This window comes from Halyomorpha halys, unplaced genomic scaffold (genome assembly GCF_000696795.3).
Source record: "Halyomorpha halys isolate HHAL.00 unplaced genomic scaffold, Hhal_1.1 Scaffold985.1, whole genome shotgun sequence".
NCBI lineage: Eukaryota > Metazoa > Arthropoda > Insecta > Hemiptera > Pentatomidae > Halyomorpha > Halyomorpha halys.
The window spans coordinates 52,814-76,741 of record NW_027106112.1 but is presented as its reverse complement, the minus strand read 5'-3'; the positions used below and the strand labels follow the sequence as shown (position 1 = coordinate 76,741).

At 29.1% G+C, this 23,928-nt stretch overlaps 2 protein-coding genes across 2 annotated transcripts; one reads left to right on the top strand and one right to left on the bottom strand.

Annotated features, from left to right (window-relative positions):
- Positions 1–8,864: 8,864 nt before the first annotated feature.
- LOC136797344 (odorant receptor 4-like) lies at positions 8,865–13,102 on the bottom strand. The gene is made up of 5 exons (XM_067053635.1): positions 12,293–13,102; positions 12,112–12,214; positions 11,925–12,032; positions 9,311–9,466; positions 8,865–9,014 (listed from the first exon to the last, which is right to left on the bottom strand). Exons 1-5 carry the CDS (start codon positions 13,045–13,047, stop codon positions 8,964–8,966), a joined length of 1,173 nt encoding a protein of 390 aa, XP_066909736.1. The 5' UTR covers positions 13,048–13,102; the 3' UTR covers positions 8,865–8,963.
- Positions 13,103–18,070: 4,968 nt separating this feature from the next.
- Positions 18,071–22,165, top strand: LOC106687581 (uncharacterized). Its single transcript, XM_014431555.3, has 9 exons — positions 18,071–18,142; positions 19,518–19,574; positions 19,686–19,794; positions 20,065–20,099; positions 20,174–20,212; positions 20,452–20,572; positions 21,002–21,084; positions 21,867–21,897; positions 21,990–22,165. Exons 1-9 carry the CDS (start codon positions 18,089–18,091, stop codon positions 22,031–22,033), a joined length of 573 nt encoding a protein of 190 aa, XP_014287041.1. The 5' UTR covers positions 18,071–18,088; the 3' UTR covers positions 22,034–22,165.
- Positions 22,166–23,928: the final 1,763 nt, after the last annotated feature.

Genomic DNA, 23,928 nt, shown 5'->3' with positions numbered 1-23,928 from the left:
TGTTTTCTTTAAAGAAACAAAAAAACAGTATTAGAAGAGCACAAAGGATACAAAAATCCTAACCCAATCATATAATCTTACTTGGAAACTCATAGTAAAATCGAAAAAAAAAATATGGTTGCATAGGAACCACAATAATGGGTGCTTGGGGATAATAAGAAAAAAGGGCAAGGAACCTATTGAGGCTTAGCTCGATTTTCCGAAACTAGTGATTTTAAAGAATTGGTATTACTAATATTAACGTGAGCTAGGTTTCAAAAGATTGGACTAGTATCAACAATAATTCCAGTTATCATATTTTGTTTTCGGCCTACAATAGAAGGTATTTTGAAAAAAATAAAATAAAATAAAAGGAAGATGATCCGGGTGCGATCAAAGAAAATCCAAACAGTGAATTAACTATGTATATGGAGCCAACGTTTCGCTCCATGTTTCAGGGCTCCATCAGGGCTAAAAAAAGATACAAACACTTAAATGATGTAAATATAAATAAACAATGTATTTGAAAAATTAAAAAGATGTACAATGAAACGTAAAAATTATAAAAGTAGTATCATTATTTATTAATAGTAAACAGGTTCTAGCTTTTATTATTACACACAGTCAATCAGCGATCTTTAAAAAATAAAAATACAAGTTTCGTGAATGGGCATTGTTTATTTTTTAATTAAGATAATAGTCTTTTGCTTTTCGGCAATTGCTTCAATTCCATTCATTTTGGAATCAAAGAATATTTCTAATGTTCAAGAAAATTTAATTTAAAGTCCATTTGAAAGTGAAGTCAAAATAGGTTTCAGCAAGTAAGTCTATGTATTAAATTTCTGTCTGTTTTAATTTTGTATATTTCAAAATAAATATACTTTGCTTTAAGATTGCGGGTTTCCCCTTGATTTGAAGTCCTCATTTTATTTTTCTGTCGAATTTCAATCCAGTGTCATTTGTCATGATTGAGTTAGGTTTTCCAGAGTTATGCCTATTATGTAATTTTGTTAAATACTATTGTATCTCTGCGATTGCTCTATCATCAGTGTATGGTATTTTTACTGTTGTGTTACTCCTGTTGGGATAATCCCAATAGAAGAAAGTTTGTTCAATCTCATCAACATTTTTAAGTTTCTTATAGCCTTGAAAAGTAATGACAAATTGGAAAAATTCTACTTAAAAAAAAAGGTTTGATAACTAAAAACTTACACCTTTTTTTCTCTTTCTTATTTCATTTATTTAAAGGTCATTTCAAACGAAATTATCCTAGGTCTTGACCTATAGGCTTCAGATTTCCATAATTTTTTGTGTACTAGTAATACCAGTAAAATATATTACAAATATATTTTTTACACGAGTAGTATTTTAATATTTATTTTTCATAAATTAGGAAAAAGCTGAATTTCACCACATTTTGTATAACGAAAATTCCCCTATATTTACAACCGATTGATATACAGGGATGTTTTGAGCTTTTGACCCGTGCTTTCAAATGGTCGTAACATGGCAAACTCAAAAACAAAAAAATATTTACTTTTTTCAAAATTTTAATATTTAAAACCCCTTATATACTATCTATTTATTGTTTTTGTAACACAATTATATTTTTTTGGCTTATATTAGTTATATAATTCAGCCCAGATTTCAGAAATGAGAAATGATGGACAGCTATAAATAAAATCTATATGTTTAGAAGATAACAAGAAAGTGTAACCCAATTTTCAGTTTAAAATGTTGTCAATTCTTAGATAAAAGAGTTATTAAATAATATGAACCAAATTATCTTCTTAAAATTTAAAAGTAATGATAGTACAATTTACATTCGATATTGGTTTGGGGGGGGGGAACGAAACTTCTTTCATTCATTACTATAATTTATAGAATACTTCTTTTCTTTTAAATTTTTTATATTGGAAGAAGATTATTGAAGATTGTAGGAAGATATATCAGATAGGTCAATAAAGATAGGTCAGTAAAGGTATCAAAATAGTAAAAGAAAATTATTTATTGTTAACCAATGTTTGACCTCACTTTGCAGGTCTGTCAAGTGGATATGTAATTTTAAATTAAATCCATTTTAAATGTTTAGCTTTGTTTTAGAAATATTTTAGAAAAAGATGTGGTAACTCATTATTTCTTATTTATGGGACGTTATCTGTTATTTCTAGCTTCAACTTTACCTTAAGTATTTCTTTGAAAGTTTCTACTTGCTTCAAATATGTCATATTAGATTTTATTATTGGAAAAAATCTCTAATTTTACTTATCAAAAATTATATATATTTTTTAATCATGTAGAATTTTAGCAAAATAATGTGCTCTATTCTATTTAATAAATCTTTTAATAAAATTCCAATAACATTTCTAGAGAAAATCTCGAGGCCATCTTCTTTTCAGACGCCTAGGAGTATAATTAGGTAATGAAGGAGAAGTCAGATTAGCAACAAGTAGGTTTGGGTGGTGGGGAAGTTTATTATGGAAGGATTGGTATCTGGTTCTGGTCAAATCAGGAACATGGGAACGTTGAGGTCCTGATGAATGACTTGATTTGTGACAGAAAAAGGAGCATTAAGGATTTTAGGAAGGATTTAGGACTGTAAGGATTGGATTCTGAAGGAATTTCTATAATTTAGTGGAGCCCCAATTATATATTTTTTTAAAAATGTTTTATACAAAAATAAACAAAAATTTAAACCAAAAATTCGGTTACTCTTTCACTTGAAGCATCTATAATACCATAGCATAAATTATATCAACTTCTTAACATCTAGATTTTATTTACTCGCAATCTCATCATTTCGCCACCTTTAAAATTAGCAAAAAACAATACATAAAAGCCGAAAAAACATATTTTTGTTGAAAATTAATTTTTCAAATAACTATCACCTTATTGTTATGACTCAAACTATTATGTTAAAATTTAAAGGCAAAACCTCCAATTTCACATCACCACCCTTGAAGAATGGTCCCAACATTGGAGTATTAAAATGAATCGCAATAAATCTCACCAAGTCACATTTACCCTTCGTCGTAAACCCATGACCTCTTGTCACACAATAACCTTTAATAATACCCCACCTGATCCTGTCAAATAGATCCGTTACTTAGGAATACATCTGGACAAACGACTAACATGGAATCCTCATACAAGACTGAAAAGAAACTGCTCATAGATTCCGGCTATTACAACATTTAAGAGACAAACGTTCTAAACTTAATCTTAAAACCAATCCATTACAAAAGACTGAACTATAATAAGTCATATCTGGACACAAGGAGTTGAGCTTTGGGGCTCCACTAAACCATCAAATTACTCCCGAATTCAATCCTTACAGTCCAGAAACTTCGTAAAATCTTTGATGCTCCTTTTTTGTCACAAATCAAGTCATCCATCAGGACCTCAATGTCCCATATGTGGCCGATTTGACCAGAACCAGATACTAATCCTTCCATGATAAACTTCCCAACCTACCAAATCCACTTGTTTCTAACTTGGCTTTTCCTTCATTACCTAATAATACTCCTAGGCGTCTGAAAAGAAGATGGCCTCGAGATCTTCCCTCTAGAAATGTTATTGGAGTTCTATCAATGAGTAGAATCTCCACAAGTTTTTATCATGTCGCTATATCAAATACAGAAAATTTACTTGTGTATATTTTTGTACAGTTGCAAATAATATTTAATAAGTTACAAAAAATTAAGCAAAATAATTTCACCAATTTTAATTAGTAAAGTAAATTGTTTATCCTTCTACTAATACGCCATCCTCAGGAACAAAAATGTCAGTTGCACAATCTAGTGCAAACCCCTATACCCAAACTTCTAAGGTAGAAGAGTTTATAAAACTTATTAACATTAGGTTACTTCTATAACCTTTCTATCTCTGATGTTTGAGTCAATGGGTTTGACGTCTCAGAAGTTTGGGTCTGAGATGGGCAACTGATATTTTTGTTCCTGAGGATGGCGTATTAGCCGAAACGTTGAACATTTTGATAATATTGGTAAAATAATTTTGTCTTTAAATTTTAACATAACATTTTGAGCTAGAACAATCAGGTGGTATTGAATTGAAAAATATTCGAAATGAATTCAAGAAATAAATTTTCACGAATTAATAGCGCTAGCGCAATCGATAGATATAAGTAGATTTACATTTTTTTTAAAAAAATTGAAAATATTATTATTATAAGCAAAATGTGTGTATTATGTTTTATTTATTTTAAAATAACTATTCCATAATAAAAACAAATATAATTAACCATAAGAATGATACTTTATTTATTAAAATTTCAAGTATATAGTTTATTTTTTAATTTAGAAGTTCAGTTCCCTTTAACAACCGTTTAAAAATATGATACACAACAGAGGGTAAAATTAATATAAATATAAAAAATCTGAGTTTGGTCATTAATAGAATTCTAATAACATCAAAATCAGGCAGACCATTTCCACTTTTCTTAGGTGACTGGCTATCGACGTATTGCAATGATTGCGAAGGAGTAAAGACACCATTTTGTTGGTGTTAAAACGAATATAAGCCTAATAATCGGTTTCAAATTCATCCAGAAGTTTCATCTAGCATGAATTACGGCGCCTTAATTATACACTGCCAGCAATATAAATAAATATTGAGATACCGCATACTTTTTGGCTTGAAGGGGCACAAGGAGGCTACTTTCGTATGGTTATCGATTTTAATGAAACTTTGTGATATTAGATCTAAAAATATTAAACATATATTCCGAGAGTTCTTGCCAATGTGGTCCAAGAGTCGAGAAAAAAATATTATATATAGTTTTACAAATTTTTGATATTATAGTATTCTGCCTTATACATTTTTCAGCATGTATTCAATGGTTATTACAAGTAAATCGATTCGTTTTTTTTCATAAAGCATAAGAACAACAGATTGTTGATTGCATTAAATGGATTTAAATGTATTATAACCATTAAAGCATCTATTGTTTCACTATAGCTGTGAGTCAGCCCTGTGGGGTTCACTCAGTCTCATAAAGTGGGTTACCCTGTATTGCGTTAAAATTTAGCGGTGGTGCGTGCTTTTGAACAAACCACCACCCTGAACGACCGTTGGTCTAGTAACAGTAATTCGTTACAAAGTAACCCTTAATCCTTCATGGGTTGTAGTGGTGCAGATTGAATTTAAATTTATTGTTTTAAACCAATAAAATTGGCCAAAAATGTTTTATATGAAAAATCAAGTCAGATTTTTTTTAGTCTGTTTTGAAATTCTTAAATATGAATTTTCATTAATATCAAAATTTAGAAACTTTTGGAGGATATTAATTTTCTACCGATGTCCTTCGTTAACGAACAAAAATTTAATCTGAAGCCAAGTTACTGTTGGAAAGCTGAATTTTCGTTCTTCTAGCTCATATCAATACTCATCTAGATTTTATTCCTTTATGATGAAGAAAATGTAGTCAAATAAAACAAGTCTTCTAAACGTTATATTTTATATCTCTTGTTCTAATTTGTTACAATATGTCTGATTTGTAATAATGCGAACAGTTTAGATGGCCCTGTCACTCCTAAGTTTCGTGTAGATTAGTGGAGTCGTGTTATAGGGTAATTATTGAAGGACACAGAAAGACAAGCATTATGAATATGAAAATTTAAGGGTTTTCTGAAGTACGGAGATCACATATCAACATTATTTTGTCATATTTACGAGTGCCAGTTTATCAAAATAATTTAAACACTCTGCTATTATTATAGCATAATGGCAAAATAAATAACGTATCGATCTATTTGTTTTCTATTGTACAAAAACAAAATATATCCTCAACTGTATTAAATAAGTTGAAATGTATACAAAAACACAAAAATTAAAGCTATCTTTTAAGTAGGTGAAAAATAATACGTTTTAAGAAAAACCTATTTACATTCGTTTATATATTATACGAATTTTCATCCAAAAAAATATTTTATATGGGCGATTCAGAAAAATATGTTCGGTAGATACCTCTGATATGCATAAACAGTTGAAGAAGTTCATAAAATATCTTTTTATTTTTTTGTAGATATTGGTATGGGTTGAAAGAGGTAGTTACGTTAGATTTTGATGAAATTAGAAATTCTTTTGTGAATACAAGACATCGGCAGAAAATAAATATTGATCAAAAATGGAGTCTAAAACACTCTACTAGGTTTTGGTTTTTCTAATTTTTAAGTTCTTTTAACGCAATCAACAACCTGTTGTTCTTCTACTTTATAAAAATAAATCGATTGATAAATAATAACCATTTATATATGCTATACAAAGAGGAACACGATAATATCAAAAATTATATACATATATTTGTCTTCCCTTCTTCATTAAAATTAATCTGCCCAGAGCAGCTTTCAATTTACAAAAATAAAACACAAGATTTGTATTACCAGTTTTAACCATATTTCAAGTAGGCATGTTATTGAGTTAGATTAATTTCTTATACTTATTAATTTATATGGACACCTTGGATTAACGACATGAATTTTTTTAATCACCTACGAAATAATATTTACTGGTTAAAACACATTGTTTTTGATTGTGTGAGTAAATTTTTCTCATAAAAATATAGTTCACAAATGTAAAAATTCCTATCATTGCTGAAATCTTATTATGAGAAACAATGTCGTTAATTTAAATTGATCAAAGTTTACAAATTATATTAGATTATTTTCTATAAACCTTAGCTACAAATAATTTTTCTTTTCTAAGGCTGATTCGTGAATATCACTGCATTTCACAGCGATATTTTTTACTTATACACTCACCTACATTGATTTTACTTTACGAATTAATAGTAGGTCAAATTGGACAAGTTTTAATATATGAACGATTAAAAAGATGAATAATTGTATTTTTTATTTTAAGGTATTACCTCACATTATTATTTTTACTATCTTTATTGTTAGAAAACTAAATTATAAATTATTTTTATTTATACGTGGTGATAATGATGATCATAAAAACATGTTATTACTATTACATTTTTTAGATTATTTTATATTTTAGTGCTATGTCAGTGCAAACATATATATTAAATTAGTATGGCTCATTATGGAAATAAAACAATGTAAGTAGTATAGATGTCTTCTTGTCAGGGGTTAATAACAGAGAGACCAGTAAAAATAATTGTAATACAAATGTAAGTATTATTATTAAAGTTCAGATCGCAGATCATATTAAAATTGATTAGAATTCACAACTTAGATTATTTTCGATAAATCTTAGCTGCAACTAATTTTCCTTTTCTATGATCGATGCGTAAATCTCTTTGTATTTCACAGAGACATTGAGTTTACAATTTTTAAAATATTAAAAACATTATATTGTTTACTTGTACACTTACCTATTTTGTATTTAAATTTATTTTATATAAAATACTGATCTACATGACTGTAATAAGGCCAATCTGAACATATGGAGTTGAGCTTTGGGCCTCCACTAAACCTTCGAATTCCTCTCGTATTCAATCCTTACAATCCAAAATCCTTCGTAAAATCCTCAATGCTCCTTACTTTGTCACAAATAAAATCATACATAAAGACCTTAATGTTCCCTATGTAATCGATCTAGCCCGAACCAGATAACTCCTTTCATTATAAACTCTCTAACCACTCAAACCCCCTAGTTTCTAATCTTGCATCCTCTTTCATTCCTGACAATCCTCCGTGGTGCCTGAAAAGAAGATGGGCACGAGACCAGCTAATGTAAAATTTCATTAGAGTTCTACCAATTGGTAGTTTCTCTACACGCCTGTAACACTCCAATTTAACTTAGATCAGATTTACTAAATGTATTATAATGTACAGTTGTAAATAGCAATAAATAAATATTAAAAAAAAATTATTTTACTTTAGTAATTAATAATTAGTGTTGAGAAGAAATTTTCAACAAATATATTTTTTATATTATTTTTTATTTGTTTTATGGCAGAGTGAAAATATTTATTAAATTAGTGTTCCTCATTATGGAAATAAAACTATGTACGTAGTATAAATAACAAAGAAACGTCGGTTTTATGTTGAAAGTACAAGGCGGTAGCTTACCTTTTCTCCCTGCATAACTCCTCTAATTCTATTTTTATTTCTCTGCATTAAAATAGGCTAAGTAATGATTTGTACTTATACTTTTTAGTAAACACGTCACAAAAAAGTTTAAAAAAGTGCTAGATGAGGGTCATCTTTGGAGATTGAGTATTATTAAGAAATGATAATAATACAATATAGTATTATAGATAATAGAGCACATGAAATTGGGACCTGAACTCCTTCATACTTCTTCGTCATCTCTTTTATTTGATTTGTTTTCCGCCGTAAGATTTACTAATGGCCATAGTTAAAAAAAATTTAAATCTATACCGCAACAACCCATGAAGGGTCGAGGGTGTAGTATAGTACTTTGTAAGGAAGTACTATTACTATACCAACAGCTGTGCAAGGAGGTAATTTGGTCACAATCAACTGCCAGATGTTTATCCAATTTAAGGTACCCACTTCAGGAGGCTGATTGGACCCTGGAGGGCTACTTGAACCCAAAGGGTTGACTCACCACTACAATAACAGAATAAATAATTATCTGCCAGTATTCGAACCTGGGTATTTGAAGCTAGTAGCACAGTGCCTCACCACTGAGCCATCCGCTCCCACGGTGGTCATCGATGACAATTTGAAAGAAGAATTTTGGCAGAAAACGTTATTATTTAACTTTAAACGAACATTGTACACTATTATATTATATTTTTAAATATTAAAACATTTAAATATGTGGAAACAAATAGCTTTTGTTGTTTAATTCTGCATTTAGCGTCTGGGATAGGAGAATATTGATTTAGTTGTTAAATGGAAAAAAAAAAAAACGAATTCATAAGCACACAATATTAAAGATAGGTATTTATTTAACTCCAGCATAGTCATTGTGAACTAAGTTCGGTCATTTTCCAATTCCATTGCTTTATCATTTAGGTATCATCCCATTCAGACAGTAGATTTCAACATCATCAGGTATGAGTAAGTCTTATTAATAATCTGAAAAATAAATTAAATATGTCAAATATAGAAATAAAATTAAATCACAAAAAAAAATCTTCAATATCTATTGGTACCGAAAGTTATTTGATGAGATGAAAACTAAATTACGAATTACATCTTTTTATAAGAATTAGTTGACACTTATTTAAATAGAAAATATTAGTTACAAGTTCAGAAAATAATATTTCGCCAAATTTTTATTTCTTAATTTAATTACTCATTTCAGTACTTTTATAATAAACTTATTACAAATAATTCAGCATAATCTGAAAATAATTGAATAAGGAAATCACCTGCATGAATGTTTGTAAATTCAGATTCGAGATAAGGCGATAGTTTATAACAAGTGGCTTTTGTGATTGCCGTATCATGACAAGTACTGCTCTTCTGAAATTTAAATTTTGGTTGTACCAAGGTAAATCGTAGATAGCTTTTAAGAGCTCCTGGTTCTGAAAATGAAAATATCAAATATTAGTCATAAAAAAATTCAATCAATAAGAATTCATTTTTAGTGATCATTCATTCAAGTAGCTGTATGTGAAAAAAGAAAATAATAGAGACCCCAAAAAAATCTCTTCTCTAACAGCTACTAATTCAAATTTACAAACAAATCTTCAATCCTCTAACTGAATTTGATGAGGCTGTTTATATTTTCAAAACCTTAACGATTCCCTCCCCACTTTTATGTTATTATTCGGCCATTAAAACAAAACTAACATACCTAAATTCAACTTATTTGATTCAAAGGGACTAGCGCACAAAAGTTATAATAGTTTCCTCGTGTTAAGATGAAACAAAAAACCTTCAAAACTGCTTAAAAACGTTCCTATATTTTATTTTCCAAATCAATGAAACTGAAACTTAGAAACTAAATCCATATGCACACCTACAAATGAAGTGGTGACTTTCAGAATGGGATAAATCTACTTTTTGTCCAAATAATATTTTTCTGGAAATTTAGAAAAAACATTTTCTCTTCAATCGCCTGGTTAAATTAATTTCAATGAAAACATTCTAAATTCCAAAGAAATTGAAGGCAGAAATGTTAGTTTCCTCCCAAAAGAGGATAAAGTCCATAGAACCCCTTTTGGACACATATTGTAAACAAAATCCAAAAAGTGTAACTGGATAAAGCGCTGCTCTTTGGACAACTGAAACCACCTTGCCAGTGAAACTTAAAACTTATTCAAACAATGAGATTTATTTTTTAAAAAAGTTCTAAGTACTATATTCATATGGAGTTAAATAATCTATGGACTAATATATCATACTTTTAATCTTTTATAAAATAGATGCATAAATACGAAAAGCTAAACATGTTTGACTTGACCAAAATCATATTGAAAAGCCGAGGGTTTGCAGTTGCCTTTTTGAAGATAAAGGATACTACCAACTGCCAAAAAACATAATGACGTAGAGTGCAACGAAATTTATGAGGTGAAATCACACAAAAAAAATTTTCATCAAGAGAATTGATGTGTTTAAATATGTGAAAATTATTATTTTTAGTAAAAATTACTATTTTTTTAATAAAAATCATTATTGTAAAACTATTATTTGACGTGAAACTTTTTAATGTGATATCTTTTTCTATGACAAATGTGAAATTTTATTAAATAGAGGAATTATAAATATGTTCATTTTCTTTTGTGAATACCCTAATTTCTTCAAAAAAGGGAGAGGTGCATTTTGATTCTTCGGATTTCCCACAGTATATATACATATATATTTTGCCTGGTAAGTATTGTTTTCCTATTGAAATAATATTAGCTACACAAAACAAAACATTTTTGTGTCTCCTTGAAAATTTTTAGGGTTTGGACTTATCCCATTTTGAAAGTCCCATTCTTGATTCATAAAACCATTTATGTAATAATATCTTATTTGTAATATAATATCATATAATATTGGACTAAGTAAAGAGAGGAGTAATTCAATAACAATATTAAGATGAAAAAGAAGATTACAGTTATTACATATTTTGAAGTATCTATTTTAAAGCATGTTCTATACAGACATATTTTAATTTTTATTTGATATGAATAAAACTATATAAACTTTTATAAATTACTCATAAATTAGTAATAGGGAAATATTAACAATCAGTAACAAACAATTCACTAAATAGAATTAATTTTTAGTGATCATTTACTCAAGTTGCTGTGAATGCCATATTGTTAAAAGGCATGACGAGGAGGGTGACCTAGAAAAATGGAAGTTACATTTACTTGTTACATGTTTAGGGAGGCAGAGACGTTTTCGTGATGGAAAGTTCAATAAAAATATTCACTACCTGATTTAAAGCATTCTGAAGAAGTCATATTTTTACCGTTTTGACATGAACAATAAAAAAAATTTGTAAATTGGCATGACGATACTGTAGTGAATTTGACTACAAATATTGGCTTTAATTAAAGAATTAAAACTGTAATGCAGAACATTACGAAAGAAAACATCTCTAAAGAAGTCTAGTAATCTTATAACCTTTACTATCCAAAGTTGGGAAGACACAGTATCATACTTTCTAGTTACCCGGAGGACTTGTAATGAAATAATGATTTATTAAAAATAATTTAGAGTCCCAATAACTAGTTTTCAAAAGGAAACAGAAATATTTTAATTTTTTCAATAGTCAGACATGATTTAATAGGAAAACTATTTTCATTACAACTTACTAGACAACAGAAAAATATCTCCCAGTCATAATAACTGAATTATAAGATAATTAAAAGATTATTGCAGTGGTTTAAACAAAAGGGTTATGTGAGAATACAGTAATTTATTTCAATATTAGGAATGGATTTTGTTACTGTATTTTAATAGCAGTTTTAATTTTTCTTTCTATTTAACCTTAAAAGAAAAGAAGCAATAATTGTTCTCTAATATGATTACTACGTGTGTTGTTACCTCTGTTTCTAATTGTTCTCCAAAGTAACACAAAGCACACAAAAGAGAACCAATAATAATTATAGCTGATGTGCCCTGCACTTTAGCGGCCATGCTCCCACTTTCGTCCTAAAATTTAGTCCATTCTTGATTAAATATTAAGTACTTTAAAAATATAAATATTATTATAATAAAATATGGTTCTCACTATCGTTATGATACAATAAAAACTGAAGCATAGCGTAATGGCGAAAGTAGAGTTGTGTATAGCAAGCGGCAGTCCCAGTGTTTTCGACATTGAATTCAAAATTCTGAAAAGTGAGTGAACAAAGTAAAATTGAGACACTTTTTTTAAAAAAATATTTATAACTGTTATATTCCATAATTACTCTAAGATCCTCTGATGCTGTGATATAACTTCTCTCAATAGTTTTTCAGTTTCGTCCCGATAACTGATTTCCCTTTCGTTCATAAGATTTTTAATTATTAACAGCTTGTTGATAATAATTCTCAATTCAATTTTAGTATACATTATAGGAATGAAAGTCAGAGACTCCGTTCCTATGTCGATAGTGATGGCCTCAAAGCACCACAATAGAACCACAACAGTGAAAACGAATCTTTCTAAACTCCGCGGTCCCAAAAAGTCCATCAACCCTTCGCATGGCAAATGAACTCCAATAGAAATCGCATCCGGGAAGAATATACCGATGACGAAGTCCAGTATAGACGGCAGGGCAAGGACGAATATCACATAACATGTGAGAATAACACTGAATTTATGGACGTCATTCCAAGCGTCGTTAGAACCATCTTCGAACATTTTACGTTCCCATTCTTTTTTATGTTCTTCCTGTAGCTTCACGGTTACGTTCAGTAATTCCCTGACTTCATTTTTTCTGAAATAGTATATGATATGTTTGATGGCGTTAGTAACCGTGAGTACTGCGAAATTAGCCGAACCTTCCAAGCTTCTCTCAAGTCCGAGAAAATAAATAGAAACCGCGCAAGTCAAAGACATGATCGCGTTAGTTATCATTATTAAAGTTTGTCTGAACCTAGCTCTAGGATTGCTAGATATCAAGAAAGTGTCTTCGAGAACAGTGGGTAAGTCCCCGAGTTGAGACCTTATAACTTTGACCATTACTACACTCAACCAGTTGAGATCACAGTTCGTGCTAGCGGTTGAAACCCCTCAATGCTCGGAACTCGACTGAATGGGAACTAATAGATCAGGAAATTGGAGGCTCTATAATTGCCCCCGAGAACTAAGTTCTCTTACCTTGAGAAGATTGTTAATATACCTGACCAAATTGGAAAGAAACTTTCCGATCCCAAATGGATGTTAATTATCATAATTGATGGTGGTAAAACAAATCATCCTTTGATTTTGATTATTTATTCATTTAATCCGTTTCCAAGTAAGAATTTCTAGTTGTTAGAACTTAATTCCTACTCTACCGCTAGTAAATATACATATTTATTTAAACAATCAGTTCAATATTAAATAGAATATATTATTTTTTTATTATTACAATATCAGTTATATTTCTCACTGTTATGTATAATAAAAAAATTAAGGAATATTTGTCTTTGAAATAATATTATTTTCTAAGAGTTGTAAATTCTTCTATATAATAATTTCTGGGAAAATCAAAAACCCTTACAACTCCAGCCATCATTTCTTAATGAAATGGTTTATATGAATTATGGTGAAATTAGTTATATGTCGCTTCAGACACAAACCTAAATATTTAAAGTTAAATTATCTCGAGTTACAGCACTTATCTATTCGCTAACTCTATGAATTTCACCTCAGTACATTCTTGTCATGTAATAAAGTTATTTATTTAATATTTTTGACATTTAATATAATCCAGTTAATAATTGTTATATTTTAATATACGACACTCTTCGTCAGAATGTAATGTTGCCTATTTTATTTTCTTAACTGAATTATGCTCTGTCTAATCTACGAGCACTATTAATCGAGTTTTTATCAGATCTTGTGCTTCAATTTTATAAAGCACTTGTACACCATTAAAGAAATTACATATAATATATAGTTTATACACTATTCAATAATTAAGTGGTGTTTATCTTTACTAGCTTCAATTTAACACTGTCATTCTATTCGTGGTTCATAAGGAATATCAGACCTTTAGACGTAAATATATATATTTTTCATTAATAAGCCAATTTTTTCTTTTCAACTCAGTTCCTATAGTTGTTATTACATTTATTCGTTATATGTGTGTTTAAATATAGCTACATAATAAATAAATCAGCTTAATATATTGTAAATCTCTCAGTTATTGAATATTAGCTATCTACATGTAGGGCAGTGGGTTCCAAACTGGATGTCGCATGCGTATCCCATGGGTGCCATACGTTAATGCCAGGTCACCATGGCTCCCTTTCCTGCGTTCAGTTCCATTTGTTCACAAAAGGAGAGCTTCCTACCAGTTCCTTTTTATACTCCTTGTATTGCTAGATTTGTCGATATATCTATTAGTGAGTTCTGGGATCAGGCTGTTAGTATGACTGGGTTATTTATCATAGGCAGTTCTCTTGTGCAGGTCTGCCATCAGAGAGGGTATATGGTCAAAAGTTCCGAGACCTAGTAAGGGTTGACAAGAAAGGAAATGCTACAAAAAAAAAATTTTAATCAATAATAAATATCTCATAGTTTTCCTTTGTTAATAATTTTAAGGGAAAATAAAGTGTATTCTATTGAGTCTATTTAAACAAAACATGAAAGTTTGCCTGAATTAACCAAACTACAAAAAGGAAAAAATTATTGTGAATAATTTTGTTGTAAATAAAATAGTTTAAGCTCTGATAGTGTTATTATTGACATATAATTATACATATAATTAGTTAAATAATTAAAGTATAATCCCAATATCATTATTAAATAATTTAAAAAAAAAAATTGTTTTTATGTTATGATTGATTACGATAACATATAGAATAAAGGATAAGGATTAAAATAAAATAGATTTACAATTATAGATCTTACAATAAGGTATGAAACCAATGATCAGGTCCTAATAGAAAAATAGAGTTTTCGAGGTGGTTGTGTATGATTATTTGGTTCTGACTCCGAATGAAAATGTGAGTTACTCTATACCAGAAGGACTCGACAATACATGTTCAGCAGGTTAGATAGCTGGTTAGAAGATAAATTGACAGGATGGATTATGCGGAAACTAGCCTTAAATTCTGGCACGATGGAAACCTCACTCCGTAGGGAACTAGCCTTGGTCGTGAAGAGGAGAGCAAGTCCTACAGGAACTAGCTGGAGGTCCAATTCCAGGAAGGAAACTTCATACTGTAGTGATCTAGCCTACGGTCATGAAGGGGACTAGCTAGACTAGATGAACTAGCTGTAGGTCTATACTCAAGGAATAAAAGATTTAGGAAGGAGGAGAGATACAGAGAAGGCAGAGTGAAATAAAAGTTGAATATACATTTATAAAAATATCACTAGGATATACTGATCCACTGAGTATTGTTACTTATTACCTTCTAAGGAGGTGGTTTCCTGAAGGGGAAATTCACACTTTGGTTAGTAAAGTTGCGCTAATTTATCTCTCTAGAGCTATTAAACGGTGTTACGTGTAAGATATTAGCTTTTAATGGATTACTGGATAGAAGATTCTATTGTAATCTTTATTGATTCAAATCATACATTTCAGAATATTACAACGTATGATATTGTTATTACATTTTCGCAAATCAAGTATTCACTAGCAATAGAGTTGTTAATATACGATGTTTGTAATAGTTCACGTGTCTGCGCCAGGTGGTTCATGGTGTCCCGTCAGGTCTCTCGTCCACTGGGAGAGGAAAGCTGCGAAATCAATTTGTCTGAATTCGCATGAAAGCGCACAAAACGTGGCTCGGGGGGAGGGGGGGGGGTACCGCGCCCACTGGGCCCGTATCGTTCGTCAGTTTTCATCCGATCAGGCTGCGAATTGCGGCCCTATCCCGTTCTTCTGGGATTTATTTGCGAACGAGTTTGCAAAAAGAGTGACAAATGGACAGAAACAGTTAATTTAGAAGAAATATTGTCAAATATGTATCGAAATGATTTCTTTCTCATTTGAAAATAGGAGGAGTAATTGTCATCGTCAATTTAAAGAGCATATCACACATGACAAAATCCACCGATCTCGCTTCTTGTAACGTAAATGTATCTCCCACATTTTCCGTCTTCGCTGATATCGGGTGTGCCTGAACTGTCAATTAATCAAAGGTGATAATTCCAGAGAAAAAAATTCTCCATCATAAAAACCGTTCTTAAGAACCATATTGTATATTACGAATACCGAGATAATGGACGACAGGCATTCCTACGATTTTGTACGAATTCGTTGCTTCGTAGTTCGCAGCTTGCCACTTTCAGTGGACGAGAGGTCTAAATAGCTGCTGGTTAGCTTTAAGGTATTACGTACTGGAAACGTTTAGGGAAGAATTTGATGCACGTAGATTTTTAGTAAACGGGATTTTGTTCGGAAGCAGGGACTATCCCTCGTTTGAAAAATATTTTTTTTATTAGTGGCTGGGTGTCGATAAGAACCAGCTACAGAGCATTTAGTCATATAGACACTGGTCCATAAGCTAGAAAACTTTTCATCCGCATATTTTAATCCAAATAATATATGTCATTAATAGAGAGTTGAAAAACATTTCAACCATGCTTGTTGATATACTCAAATAGTGATTTGATTAAATCATGGAGAACTGCTTAAAGTCTAAATAGCTCAACTTACGCTGTAGTCTTAAATTTTTAACACTTAAGTTCCTGTTATAAATTTTATATTTATCAGTTCTGTTATTGTCACTCTAAAATATTATTTTATTTTAATTTCTTTTCTTTTTTTTCTCTTCATCCTTTTCTTAAATTCACTTTCTTTTTTTTCTATTATAAGTCAATTATTTATTTTGTTAAATTCATAAATGCCATTGTTTTTTGTTATTAACTTAACTTTTATTAACAATTATTCTTTTAATATAGTTATTTTATCTATTTTTTTTAATTTACAACATTATATATAGTTAGGGGTGTCATTTGTATGAGACTATACCCCCCTCATAATCAATTGTTAAAAAAAAAAAAGTAAGGCCCACCAAGCCGATCTGGTAATTAATAAATAAATAAAAAACAAAAACACGTAAGTTATTATTTTTAAAACTAGTTGCAATTAGCTTCCAGTTAATTACGAATGACTGATTTACATATAAATATAACACGGCCTTATTGGACTTACGGAGTTGTGCTTTGGAGCTCAATTAAAACCATCTCGTAATTCCTCTCTTATTCAAAATCCTTCTTGAATCATTTTGTCCAATATTCCATACATAATGAATACTACTTCCATTATACGTATCATAATCACTTTTATTCAAGAAATTTTAAAATAAGAAATATTATACCTTGAATAAGGAGGTATTTAAAACATCTGAAAAAATAAAATAGTTAAAGTTTGTGTAATGAATTAAGTTCATCTTTAAACGTTTAACTATTATCGGTGCTTTGGTTCAATAAGAATGATATATATATATATATTTTTTAAACTATGAACAACTGAAAAATGATGTTTACTTTTGAAGTATTCATCGTAATCTAACAAAATGGTGTTCGTACACAATTCAGTCGTAGGACCGTTCTTTGAAGTAATTAACCTATGAGCTTATACTGTATTATATGCATTTTTCTAAAGAATATTTTAATGCAATATTCCTTTTGCAATACTACTTACAACTAATTTTAAGTACCTTATTTTCTATTTTATATTCCGTTTAGCTTCCTTCTACGGAGATATTGCAGGATGTTTAACAGCAAAAATATGTAACTAAATGAAATTGTTTGTTCTGTTTAAGTTATTTATTTCACGCATGATAAATAAACATTATGTTGGTCTAGTAATGATTATACTAATAACCCTTGAATTGCCCTAATTAGCACCAGACCATGTTACACAATTCACGAAACAGCATACGATCAAATTCTTCAAAAACATAAATAGGAAAGCAGACAATTACTCGCTTCATGTAACTTTTAAAGGACAAAACGATATCCTGTTAAAAAAAAAAAGAGACAAAAGATGACCTCATAGACATTATATATCAGGTCGTAGGTTTGTTCTCTCTGTACAGTCACATCAGGTCACTCCATCATGCAGGATCACCGTGTTCTTCTCGTATTCTATGCAGTCTTTGCAATCCTTCTGGTATGTTCTTGGGTTTTACTAAAAAAAATGACTACATTGACAGCTAGCGTACCCAAAAAGTTAAGGTTCGATGCCAATAACAATTATAATTTTGATACTCATGTTACAGGACCGTTTACTAAATATTAATAGATGTTCATTATATTATATTTTAATATTATATATAATTTAATGCTAAGTGATATAGATATTGGTGTACATATTACCAAAGCAAAGTATTCAAGTAAATTTTGCTTTATGCAGAAAATTCGTTTTATTCCTCCTCGATAATTTGCAAACCCGAAAAATTGCGAAACTCGGGATTGCAGAGCCGAATTCAAACAAAAAAAAATGTGTTACAACATTATTCAAAGAGGAAATATATTCAAAATTTCTTATAACGCTATGAGAGCTCATTATTCAAAAATGATTACAGAAGAGTTGAATTTCAACGATTATTTCCTCACTAGTAAATGTTGCCTAAATTGTTTGAGAAATTTTATATTTTGCTCCTCCTCCTAGTAATTTATTGCAACAACGCTCCTCTATTTGTTGCCCAATAATTTATCTGAATTTTTTAGTTCAAATGATATAAGGTTAAGTGGAGTAATTACGTCCTGAAAAATGTAATAGATGATTTCAGCCCTGATTTGCAAGACAGTAGTCATATATTCTAACCTTTTTTATTTCCTCAGTCAATAGGGGAAAATGTGGAAAAATAATTTTAACAAAATTGGAACAGATCGGTAAAAAAAAAGTTTTATTTTAAAAAAGGGTTGAACTAAGGAAATGTTTGTTTTGTTTTTTTAAGTTTAATTAAGAAGTCCTCCTTATATTTTACTTTAAAATAGTACTTATTACATAAAGATTTGAGAAAATTAACCTATTTCATACTTGAATATAAAGTCTTCAGTTTATACCATAATTATACAGGTGAACTATATCTTCCAAAAATAATTTATTGATTAGAATTTAAACTTCATTAAACAATTAAAATGTTTTGGGGGCTTTCCCCATTAGAATTTAAACCTGATAATCAATATTGGAAAATATATTTCACCTCAAGAATTTTAAAAAATATTTTGCAATTTAATTGGCAAAATTACAGTAGATAACATATATATTTGCAAAATCCTATAGGAAATATTTAGATGATTTAAGATTTTGCACCGCCTCCCAACAAATTGTTATAGCAATGCCACTAATGAAATCAATACACACTTGCTTTTGTCACATGGAATAGTGCAGTCTTAAATCCTCGACCAATTAAAATTAATAATATATTTGCTCTTCAATTATGTTATATGTTCATTGTTTAATAGCATTTGTAAATGTTACTAGTGCTTCAAAATATAATTTGATATATCTAGATTTCACTACAGATCATAATTTACAGAATGAGTCCAATGGTGTTGAAGAACAAGCTGAGTGCAAAGATAAGAGCAACTTGCAGGTAAGTCAAAATGTTTTAAAATAAGCACGAGAAATAATAGATACAAACTTTATTACTATATTCTTCTTAATATTTCTGCATTATAATATTACACATATTAATTGTGATCAGGTATTAGGAAGATGTTGCAACATTCCTAATGAGGAACTGTTGAGTGAAGAAGAAAAAGCAGTTGGTACAATGTGTGATAAAACTGTATATGGTGACCGACTCACCAGTCGTAAGTACTTATAAATACATATAATATAATATAAATACATCAGAAAATTGTTATCAATCATTCATAAAAAAAAAAAAAAAAAATTCAAATCTGATTTAATCTTAGTTATATTTTTTGCAATGGAATTGTAAATTATTTCTTTATTGTTTTGGTTATTTTACTTCTTAGTTTTAAATCATAAATAGTAATATATTTTATTATATAGATATAAATATATCCCATACACTTAAATAATATTTATGATCATAAATATTTTCATTTCCGGTAAAGCAACTACAGAGGAAGAACAATTGGAATTGTATGAAGTAAGTTTTATTTATTGTATTTAACAATTATAAAGATATTTTAGGAATTAATATACTTTATATTTTTATTTCAGTGCATGGACGAATGTTTTTATAATGGTACTCACTTATTGGTAAGTAATCAATGCAATAAATAGACCAATAAATTGGTAAAAAAATTAAAACCTTTTATATTCATTAATACAATATATATACTCTATCATCCACTTACTAACACTGTTGGCAGTGTTATATTAAATTCTAAATTGAACAAACTCCTAACCTTTAAAATTATATATGTCACTCCAATTTTCTAATCTAATCTAGTTTACAAATATATTTAATTATTTTTAATATCTCAAAATTGTTTCAGACAGCCGATATGAAGTTAAATGAAACTGCTTTAATTGCTGAGTATGATGTTTCAACTGAAAATTTCTCCCATTGGAAAGAACCCATAACTAAAGCTGTCAAATCATGTTTAGAAAAAAATGGTAGTTTTATTAATTTTTTTCATTTTAAAATATTTTTCTAAAGCATTATTCTAAAATCTTAAATTTAAGAATGTGAGGAGCTGACTTCCAAATAAATCAGCTTCAGGAAGATAGAAATCCACAATTATTATTATATTAAGATATATTATGATTATAAATAGATAGTGTTTGTGTTTAATAAATGAACTAGTGAGAAAAAAGCAAGCATTTGGCTTAGTTTCCATCAAATTATAATAACGTAAGCTTATATGGGAAAAATATGTTATTCAACAACATACTATATTCAGGATTTTAAAATTAAAAATTTTAATTATTCTATAGATATACCAGATAGGGAGAGCCCAATTTTTGATGCATGAACAGGCTTAGTTTACTAACCTTTCTTGTAAAATAATTAAAGAGTATTTTTAATATTTGTTTCTATTACAGTTGTGTCAGAGGTTAAGCCTAATGCCAAATGCAAGAGTGGCTCTTACCAGTTCTCTCAATGTTTTGGACTAAAACTGTATTTGGTGAGTAAATATACAAAATTATTTTAGATTATCATTTACTAAATATCATATCTCTGTAACTCATATATATTACAAAAACGAATCATAATATATGGAATATGCTTATTGCTTCATATAATATGCGTCATATAATTGTAGACCATGGTTCAATACCAATAACTCTTTTTTTTAGTAATATGTGTTGTTGTTTTTTTTATATTGTATTAATAGCACCTTAAATATCCTAATTTATTGAAATCTGAAACACTGTTTTTTTCCATGAAAATACAAAATTGTATCTCCAGCGTCTGTATCTCTTTGCCGAAATAAGGTTACATTTCGGGTTGTCAATAAATAAAAAAGTTTTAAATCGGGCATACATAAAAAAAAATAGTGAAGTAATTATTCGTATAATAATAATAATAATAATAATAATTAAAAATAACAAAAACAAACTCATTTCTTTTTTATATAAGACAAAATGTTTTTCAACTCTTGTAGCAATGCCATAACACTGCTTTATCAGATCAGCTTCATCACCTTCTTAATCACTCTTCACCTAAATTGGTCCCCAGGTTTCGGGGGAGGGATAGAATTGTTTAACAACTACTACTGAATATTTTTTTAATTCCATACAAATTAAATAAGTAAGTTATAACATAGATCAGTGATGTAAATGGTTTCTCTGCTTTAAATGTTAAAGTATATACCAGTTAGTTAAAATATATTTTAATACATTATTATTACAACAGTGATGTTAGTTATTATTGCTGAATTTACATTTTGATTTTTCATTTAAATAGTATTGCCCGCCAGAAGATTGGAAAGTAAAAGGTGAATATTATTGTTCATTATATAGCACTATTTTGCTAATGTAGTTATTTATTTAATATTATAATGAAAATTTGAAATCTTATTTTTAACAGATGAAGGATGTAACAAAGCAAGGGAAGTACTCATGAACTGCTAAAATACAAATGAGTCTTTTAAAGCTATACCTGGGTACAAAAAAATTAAGAACTAAAAAAAAGTAATTTTAGTGATTTTTATGATTGTACAGTTGTTGTGTATATTTTAATAAAAGTATAGAAATAAAAAATAATCTCTGGAATATGTTTTTGTTTTTTTTGCAATCCCTCTAAAACAGAAAAACAAAGTATGAATTAATAAATATCATTAAGCATTTGTTACATAAATTAGATTGGATACAGGTGTAACATTGGTACTTTAAGGTGTAACATTGAGATACTTAGCTGTGGTTTGAATGGTCCATTCTGCGAGAATACTACTATAAAAGAAATTGGAGGTGAGCCTCTGCATGATTAACTGGAATATTTTATGATCACCTATCTCTTATATCCATAAGTTCCCTACTTATAAAAAAAAAAAAAAAATAACTTTCTTTATAGATATTGCTGGAAGTTTCCCCATAAAAAATAAATAAATAAATAATTCTAGTTCCTACCGCATTTCAAAACAGAGAAGGCCTTTTGTCCAATCTGTTAGAAAATAATCTTGACTGGACAAAACAGATGTAATGTACAACCTTATTAGTCCTTGGGTTCTTGTATAAATGAAGGGTGACCATAAGCACTGTTGTGAACAGAAAAAAAAAAAAATTGGGAACTACTTTATACAGAATAAAAAACAGTGAAGTATTTCTAAATTTAAGCCCTGTTCTTGCATACTGAATCTTAAAAAAGATGTTAACTGCAAATTTTGCAGAGCAATGCTAAGCATTTTTTTATGGATATATTTATTCATTTAATTTTAGTGTTTCATATGAAAAAAAAATCTAGAAAATAATAGGCCTGTTCACCATATACTAGCTCTCATTCCAAAAACTGCTAAATGTATAAACTCAGAGATAGTTAATGATCTATATGGAATACCACAACTGTGCAGATAGGTTTTCTAATACCCCTTTATTATTGGGGATACTAAGTTTTAAAAAATTAAACTTTTAAATTCCTTATTTCTTATAAGTTTTTGATTACAAATATATGTTTTATATACTTTTTGTACATATTTAAACTTCATTATATTGAAGTTAAAGGCTACATTAAAATTATTTACAATGATTATATGATTTAAGTACACAAAAAGGCCATTGTAGTCTCAAATAGATTAATTTATTGAACATAAAAATAGTTATTTATGAAAATAATCATAATTATTTATGAGTTTAAGTACACAAAAAGACCATTGTAGTTTCAAATAGATTAATTTATTGATCTTGCCAAATTTTTGCCCATTTAGGCATTATGACAGATTACCACAACAAGATGTATGGAATTGAGCACGAATTATTTTTGATTGTACAATAATGCCCTGATGATGGCTGAATGAGTGAAAATTTTCCAAGATCAATAAATTAATCTATTTGAAACTACAATGGTCTTTTTGTGTACTTAAACTCATAAATAATTATGATTATTTTCATAAATAACTATTTTGTCACAAATAAAATCATACATAAAGACCTTAATGTTCCCTATGTAACCGATCTAGCCTGAACCAGATATCACTCCTTCCATCATAAGCTCCCAAACCACTCAAACCCCTACTTCCTGACAATCCTGTGAGGCGCCTGAAAATAAGACCTGCTAATGTAAAATGTCATTAGAGTGCTACCAATGGGTAGTTTCTCTACACACCTGTAACACTCCATTTTAACTAAGACCAAATTTACTGAATGTATTATGTAATATACAGTTGTAAATTTTAATAGAGATATTAAAAAAAAAAAAAAATAAACTCGTAAATAGTCTCTTGGAATCCTGTTTTTCAGATGATTATTAATGTTAATAATTTTTTAACAAAGTTTAAAACATTAATTAAAAAAATAGGTAATTTGTGGACTGA

What these genes read in the sequence shown, in the direction of transcription:
- LOC106687581 (XM_014431555.3), top strand. Translation starts at nt 18,089, where the DNA reads ATGCAGGATCACCGTGTTCTTCTCGTATTCTATGCAGTCTTTGCAATC. An exon ending in TGGTGACCGACTCACCAGTC is followed by an intron (nt 19,795 to 20,064) that starts GTAAGTACTTAT and finishes TTTCCGGTAAAG; the next exon opens with CAACTACAGAGGAAGAACAA. An exon ending in AACAATTGGAATTGTATGAA is followed by an intron (nt 20,100 to 20,173) that starts GTAAGTTTTATT and finishes TTTTTATTTCAG; the next exon opens with TGCATGGACGAATGTTTTTA.
- LOC136797344 (XM_067053635.1), bottom strand. Translation starts at nt 13,047, where the DNA reads ATGGTCAAAGTTATAAGGTCTCAACTCGGGGACTTACCCACTGTTCTC. An exon ending in TTTATTGTATCATAACGATA is followed by an intron (nt 12,033 to 12,111) that starts GTGAGAACCATA and finishes ACTAAATTTTAG; the next exon opens with GACGAAAGTGGGAGCATGGC. An exon ending in ATTTACAAACATTCATGCAG is followed by an intron (nt 9,015 to 9,310) that starts GTGATTTCCTTA and finishes TTTATTTTTCAG; the next exon opens with ATTATTAATAAGACTTACTC.